Raw genomic sequence first — 8,211 nt, 5'->3', positions numbered from 1 at the left:
ACTGGAGGTCATAGGGTCTACCCTCCAAAGCATCCATTTTCTCCAGGGGAACTGATCTATGTCATCTGGAGATCAATTGTAACAGTGGGAGATCTCCAGGTCCCACCTGGAGATTGGCAACCCTAGGGGAAAGTCAGCTGCACAGCAGGGGGTTGAAGAGAATGGTTTGATGGCTGCTGGGCCAAGATTGGCATCAATAGTTCCCCAGGAGCCCCATCGTAAATTAGCACCAAAGCTTTAAGATCTCTCCAGCTGTCACCTGGAGACTGGCAACAGCTTGTCTGGAGTGTGGGCAGTATGGCATTGTATCTGTCTGAGGTCCCCCTCTTCCTCCTCCTCCTCAGACCCCACCCTCAGCAGGCTTCATCCCTAAAATATCCTGGAAGTTTCCAACCAGGAGTTGGCAACCCGATGTCCTTTCCTGGCAACCATCAGCCAACCTTTATCTGCCTCTCTGTCTTAAGTTTTACAACCCCCCCCCCAACAGCCTCTGCCTAGGGAAAGGACAGCTGACATCATTCTCCTCTCCCCTATGAGGTATGTTATGCAACTGAAAATCCCAACTGCCTTGCGGGGGGGGGGTGAGTTTGAGGTGTGGAATGGAGTGTAGTCCAATCAGCTTCCATATGCAAATAACCTTGGAATGCTGGGCGGGACTGCACAAAGCAGCCAGTCAACCCAGCCAGTGTCTTCTGAGTGGCAGTTTTTCTGGCCTAACACTAAAGGGGCCAAATTTAGAATGTTCATATAGAATGTTCTTACTCAATTATATATAAGGAGAGATATACTAGAGAGCCACTTTTCAAATTCTTTTCAACTTTTTTTCAAATGCTTTGCAAAATAGCATAAAAATAATCTGTCTAGAGAGTGGCTCTAGTTTGAATGGATATACCCTAAAATAGTTTTTAAAATGCCTTCGGATTGCTTTCTAAACAGACTCCTCCACTAAGGCGGAACATCTGTCTTGGAACCCCTCTCTGCTGCTGATTATTCTGGGATATATTTTAGAGCACATGTGCAATTCATGTTGGGCTTTACTGTCACCCATACCAACATAGTGTGTGCCTGGAACATGCCCAGCCCGTCTGTAAAACCCATGATTGCAGGGAAAGATTTGCCATTGGTGACTGAGTTTCCTTTCAGTGGAGTTTGGCTGCCATCTTTTAACAGAGGAGCCCCTAACAAGTTTCCAGGGAACCCAGAGTTCCCTTGAAAACCACTACACTACACACTGAGAGACACAATTATGTGCTTAATTTACAAACTCCCAATATATGTAACCTCTGAGTTCACAGGACAAAATTCCCCTTTCCAACTTACTTAACAATGGCTTGACCTCTCGTCTGGCCACTTAGCTTCTTGTAGTGCTCAATAACACGGTCCTCACTGTGTAGGAGAGAAACAGAATTGTTTTAGCTATATGCCTTATTTGATACATGTGCGAGTTGACTGTTCATTGCAGCTTCATGCCCCTTCTACTTGGGCGCAGTCTACTTTAGTTGCTTTTCATTGTGATCTATCCATTGATTTCATCTGCAAGGCTGAAATATGGTCCTCCTCCTGCACCTCTGCAAGATACTACCTGATGGACATAGATGCCATGAGAGACACAGTGGTTGGAATAGTGGTCCTACAATCTATGTTCAACTGAGAGCTCACAACGCACCTTCCTGCTACTGTTAAGTCAGCTTGCTAATCTCCCCTGTAGGACTGTACATGTACCATGACAAGGAAATCAGAGTTGCACTTACCTGTAACTGTTGTTCATTGAGTGGTCACCTGTGCAGTCACACATCCCTTCCTCCTGCCCTGCTGTGAGCTCTTCACACAATCTAATAACTTTACCTCACTCTGGAGGTGGCAGAGAGGAACTGAAGGAAGGATGCTCCACCCCATTCTATATCACGTTGGAAAAAGTAGGCAACAGCATGGGGCAGGAGTATAAAGCACCTCCAGTTATTTGAAGTTGGATTAATAAGGCAGCCAGAATTGGGTAACAGACAGAGAGAGCTAGACTCAAATTCAGGGAGGCCCAGGTCTGAAGCCTCTCTTGGCCATGAAGCTCCTAGAGTGATGCCGGGCTAATTATCGCAGCCTACCACACAGAGTTGTTGTAACATTGAAAAAAAAAGGGGGGTTATGAACTCAGTAGAGTTCTGGCTCAAATCTCACCTCAGCCATGGGTTTAGTAGTTGGCATGGGGCGAGCCCCCACCTCCCTATGCTGGAAACAGTGGGATAAAAATATTGACCTACTTTAATGAGATAAGGTACACAAAGAGTGTAGACTATTCATTATGTGATACATAAATACTAATTTACTATGACGCTGATTTGCAGTCAGTCTGAGGCAGACAAGAGCACATACATCTTCACACAAAATGCAATTAATCCAAGAAATCCACTTCTACAACAGGTGGTGAGGACTGCTAAAGAGAGAGCATTTCAAAAAAGGAACAGTGACATTTATGGAAGAGAGAGATCAATGGCTGTCAGCTACGGCAACTAAACTGAACCTCCATGAATAGCGGTGGCATACTTCAGCACCAGATGGTAGCAGCAAATGCAAGGGTGCTATCAGCAAGCCTCTGTTTTGGTTGGTCTTTCTTCCTTGCGCATCCAACATAATCAGCTTCTCTCTATTTTCAATTTACAATTACTGATTCTATTGGGACTAACTCTGCATGAGTGAGTATATGAACCCAGCACCCAAAAACAAATGCCTCACAAGGCTGGAAATAACATCTCGATTTAATAGAGAGGAGTGGAACGGCTGAGTTTCCCCCACAAGACTGGTGGAAAGCACTGTCAAGTTGCAGCCAACTTACAGTGATCTCATAGGATTTTTAAGGCAAGAGACGTTCAGAGGTGATTTGCCATTGCCTATCTCTGCATAGCAACCCTGGACTTCCTTGATGGTCTCTCATCCAAGTACTCACCAGGGCTGACCCTGCTTAGCTTCTGAGATTTAACGAGATCAGATTAGCCTAGGCCATCCAAGTCAGAGCCCCAGAGAAAAAAATTCACAGCTCTAACTGCGCTATCTTCCATTAACTCTATTAAATAGTTATTCCCGTTTCCCAGGGAACCATGGGAAATGTAGTGCTCTAAGGCTGTAGAGATCTTAAACAGCGAAATACTAGCATACTTATCAAACTTCAATGCCCACCATAGTTCTTTGAGAGAAGCTGTAACTAGCTGTGGTGGACTGAGCTGGTCTGTTGTGAAGGGAATCGGATTTAGACACCTTGGGATATAGAAATAAACTGTGGCTTCCAAAAGGGGGAGAGAGAGTTCAGGTATGCAAATAAAGAGACCATCTCCAGGAAACCCGAAGAGTCATAGGAAACTAAATGAAGAAACATTGTGACTGTAACTAAAATACTCAAACGCCTCTCACTGTTCCAAGAATATATGAAAACAAGCTTCAACGACACTATTTTGATTGTTAAAAGAAGTATAATCTGTATACCATTTTTACCTCAGCATTTCCAACCCCTGACTACACCTATTCAATCCCTGCCTGTTAAATAAAATTGTTATTTCTGTTTGAATGTTACACCATCTCAAGTGCCATTTGAAAGGGAAAAACAAGAGAGCTCCTGCTTATCCCATCAAGTTCCTGGGCTGGGCTAAAAGACAAATTAGATCTTTGTGGTGGGGTGGGACAGACTGTTAAAACAGTAACTAAATCCACACTACTTGGGGCTGTTCAGTCAAAGCTGGGAAAAAAAATTTGGCAGGAAAACCTGTCTGATAGTGGGGAAGTGCCAGGAGTCCATAATACTAGCATACAACTGATATCAATTTGTATATGTTGTCCTGATCTTCTGAATGTTCCCAGCACAAACAAGAGAGCAAAAACATCTAAATACATCAAAAAAGTTACCAGTAAGCGAGAGATGGGTGCTCCTTAAGTGCTTGTGTTGGAAGCGCTGGAAGTTTCTTTAAGTCAGTCCTTACAACTTCATTGCTGAAAAAAGAGGACCCAGAAATGAAAGTCAGTCTATAAGAAATTTACCAGAATGTTTGCTGCAGCTGGTTGACTGCTCTGGCCCCAACATCTGTTCTTCCATAATGAAAAGACACTGGGCATTCTTTTTTCTTTCCTTGTATTTATTTTGCGTTAGGGAGTCCAGTAACCTTTCCACTCAAGTATCAAAATCAGGGCAAAACTACCACAGATGTCTGGATGTTTTCCTCCTCAGTTTCAGAATACCAGCTCTGACTTGCAAAAACCACAAAAGTACATTTTCACAGAAAGAGAGATCCTGTCGCAAAATCTGGACGGAGCATAAAAAACAATACCCCCTTGATTAACCCACTTCTAAAAGGTTCCCAAAAAAGCAGTAGTTTCTAAGAATAGCAGCCTGGTGCTCACATCTAAGCAATTCCTCCTCCCCACATTTAGTGCTTGCTGAAATATATCACCACCACTGTTCTGTGGTAGCACCAGGGGAAGTGTGAACCAGCACTTGAGGGGCACAGCCTGCAACTGTTAAAAAGGAAACCATGTTCCTGGACTGGAGGGGGTTTACACAGAAGGCTGCAGGGCAAAGTGCCATCCTTCTAAGTCCAGTTACTAAATCCTGAGATTACAACTGATCTCCAGGCAACAGAGATCAATTCAACTGGAGAAAATGGCTGCTTTGGAAGGCGGACTCTTTGACATTATACCCCATTGAAGTTCCTCCCCTTTCCAAACCCACCCTTTTCAGGCTCTACCCTCAACCGGTGTTCCCTCTAAGCTGAGTTAGTGTGAGCTTGCTCACAGGTTTTTAGCATCCAGCTCACACATTTTTATCTTAGCTCAGGGAGGATGGCTAATTTATGCAGTAGCCAAATCACTCGTTCACAACTTTAATGCCAGTGGCTTACAAAGTAGAATTTTTGCTCACAAGACTCCACAGCTTAGAGGGAACATTGCCCTCAACATCTCCAGGTATTTCCCAAACCAGGAATGTATTTATCCAGCACAGAAAGCAGCAATTTAACAACAGCATTCCTTCCTGAGGGAGAGGAAAATGAGGAAAGCCTTTTTTTAAGATGGAGAATGCTAGCTGCGCAGGTTTTGGTAATACTAGTATTAAAAATAATTTGCATTTTAAAAATCTGCTGGCCTCTTAATCTGGGGCACTCTGCCTTTCCTCACCAGCACAACTCTGATTTACATGACACACCAGCCACAGTCAAACACCACACAGGCAGCTCAAACATCTTACTTAAAAGGCATTTCCCCAAAGCATCAGTGCATATGGGCATGGTAATGTCTGCACTGCAGCACAGCATCCTCTGGTGCCACAGATCATTATCACAATAATTTAAACTTGGCCACTGTCACCCCTAAACAATACTCATAGCACTTACACAAGCATATTCCACACAGAACTCCTCACAGTGGCAGTTCTGGTATTAAGCTAAAAAAAATGCTGTATTTCATAAGCATAATACAAAGATTGCAATGAAATGCCCCAGAAGGGCTACTTTAAAAACATACTTCTCAACAATGAATCTATCTTCATGGAAGGCACCACATTAAATTGCATGGAATGGAACTCCATCAACCTTACAAAGACCTATAGGTAAGGCTTGATGAAATGTGCATGCACACAAAAGCTTACACCCGTAATTAAAGTTTGTCCTTCTTAAAGGTGCCACTGGACTTAAACTTTGTTCTGTTGCTTCAGACAAACACAGCTACCCACCTGAATCTATCCTCAACAATGTGTAACAGATACATATTTTCTTAGGGCAAACATATTTAGACTAGACCGCATTCTTATCTATTGCTACAGCCATAATGATAAAAATTACTAGACATAATGATTCCACGGCTAGAACAGACAGTTTAAATAAAGGAAACTGCGGTTTACTTAACCTAGGGAGCAATTCTTCCTTTACCTATGATCTGTGCCAAATACAACAATATTTTTTTGGAAAAAAGCCAGGAAGGTAATTCAGGAGGACTATGACTCTCAAAAAGATATATATCTGTATTTATTTAAAATAGCTTGGGATCAGCACACCTTAAGAACAGCCTACTCCTATATGAGTCTACTCAACCACTCTGGTAATCTTTGTAGGCCCTGGTTTGGGGGACCCTGCCATCGGAGCCTAGATGGGCGAGAACCCAAGAAAAGGCATTTTCAGTCATCACACCAAAACTTTGGAACTTCCTCCCCAGGGAGATCCATAGCTCTCCCTCTATTATTGTCTTCTCCCCAGGGATATCCATACCTCTCCCTCTATTATTGTGTTCGGCCAGTGGATGAAGTCTTTTTTGCTTTGTTTGCTGTTTCCCCAACAACTGTTACTGGCTCTCCTCCCTGGTTGTGTTGTTATGTGTGTTTGTGTGTTTATATGTTTCGCTGAATTGCTTAAATATTTTATATTTAAACTTATACACTTATATTTTAAATGTTGTTTTAATGGAAAGCCAGGAGGGCCAGAGCCCCTCAACCTCTTCTGGGAGGCTGTTTTAGAGGCATTGGGCATTGGGCAGCCACAGAAAAAGACACAGCCTGGACCATGACAGAATGTGTCTTTAGACAATGGAGGAACCAGTAATAGACCTTGGTGGGAAGAGTTCTTCCTTGGCAGAAGAACTTTGCCTGAGGCACCATTGCAAGTACAGGACCCTTTGGGATGCTGACCCAAATTCAACAGAGGAATGCCCAGGAGTTGAGGGTTTTCTAAAATGGAAAAGGGACAATACTTTTACATGACTAATAACAGTCCCTGAAACCATAAACGATTATTAGCATGTTTGGATCCTTCTATTGCAGGGGTCCCCAGCTTTTCTGAACTTTCAGAATTCTGGCACAGGGTAGTGTCACAGGCAGCCACAAAATGGCTGCCATAGGAGTTGGAGTCAGATACAAAATGGCTGCAATAGCTTACCTTCAGTCACACAGCAAATATCTTTGTGCTGTGGTGTCAGTTGCTGCCAAAGCAGTGTTTTTTAAATAAAATTTGCATAGCCAATCAAATCTCCAATGGCCAGTCAGAAACCCTACTGGGCAAAAGCCCTTCTTGGCCCTGCCCACTTTATAAAAGAAACTTATGGGCACCAGGAAGTTGTTGCTGGGCATCATAGTGCCCATAGGGGGTGATCACACACGTGCGATAAGGGGGGTGGAGAACATAAGAGAAGCCAATGTTGGATCAGGCCAATGGGCCATCCAGTCCAACACTCTGTCACACAGTGGCCAAATATACCAGGTGATATTAGGAGGTCCACCAGTGGGGCCAGGACACTAGGAGCCCTCACACTCCAAGATCTCTCTCTTGGTCAGTCTCTGCCAGTTCAGACCCCATCAACGTGTATTTATAGTTAGGTTTTTTGGCTCCAATGTGCATCACTTTGCACTTGGCCACATTGAACCCCATTTGCCACGTTGACGCCCACTCGCCTATCCTCGACAGATCCCTTTGGAGTGCCTCACAATCCTCCCTGGTTTTCACCACACTGAACAACTTTGTATCATCTGCAAATTTAACCACTTCATTGCTTACTCCCAACTCCAAAATAATTAAATACAATCCCCCTTTTAAAACCCTTTTGCATTTATGTGGTTCCCCTTGTCGAAGTCTACTTACCTTACTGGAAACACAAGGAGACTAGGGCCTTGGTTTTCTGGCTCTTCCTGGACTTCTTACAGAGCCCCTAGTCTAAGAGACCCTAGGCTAAGAGCCACAGGCAAAGAGCCCTTTAGCTGCCTTAAATAGAGGCCTCCCCCAGGAAAGAGAGTGAGGCTATTCCCTCTGGAGGAAATTGACCCGCAGTTGTGCGATCACACAGTCCTTGGAAGTGGCGGGCACAGCCCACCACTGCGTGATCAGACACAACCACGAGTCGGGGGTGGTGGTGGTTGCCATTAGTTGCCGATGCGCCTAAACAAGGAATCGATGTATCACATCTCCACACTGAGGGCTCCCTATGGAGTTTACGATTATGCGCATACTGAGAAGGGGGGGGGAACAATGGCACAGAGTCGGGATGGCCTGATCAGACCATCCCGACACCATGAGAGCGTGCTGGAGCGATCAGACACGGGAAAGTCCATCTGTGGCCTGTCGCAACCCATTTACTACCGGATTTTCCCCAGTGTCTTTTTACTCCACTTCTGCGGCGGAGCAGAACGGGTTGCCGACAGGTGGGGAACCCTGTTCTATTGTGACATTTGTGCTACAGTAGTAATTTTCACATACT

The 8,211-nt window shown here is 44.3% G+C and overlaps 1 protein-coding gene across 2 annotated transcripts in view; it reads right to left on the bottom strand.

Moving 5' to 3' along the window:
* FRMD4A (FERM domain containing 4A) overlaps window positions 1-8,211 on the bottom strand; it is a 352,260-nt gene that overhangs the window by 116,831 nt on the left and 227,218 nt on the right. For both annotated transcript variants that reach the window (XM_015427238.1, XM_015427239.1), the window contains 2 exons: window positions 3,889-3,972; window positions 1,321-1,386 (listed from right to left, as the gene is read on the bottom strand). In XM_015427238.1, the coding sequence (XP_015282724.1) occupies window positions 1,321-1,386; window positions 3,889-3,972 (150 nt within the window). The remainder of the gene's footprint in view (window positions 1-1,320; window positions 1,387-3,888; window positions 3,973-8,211) is intronic.

The sequence above is a fragment of the Gekko japonicus genome, unplaced genomic scaffold, assembly GCF_001447785.1.
Source record: "Gekko japonicus isolate JY-2015 unplaced genomic scaffold, Gekko_japonicus_V1.1 scaffold1247, whole genome shotgun sequence".
In the NCBI taxonomy this organism is placed as follows: Eukaryota; Metazoa; Chordata; class Lepidosauria; order Squamata; family Gekkonidae; genus Gekko; species Gekko japonicus.
The sequence above is the reverse complement of the archived record's forward strand: the minus strand, read 5'-3'. Positions and strand labels throughout refer to the sequence as shown.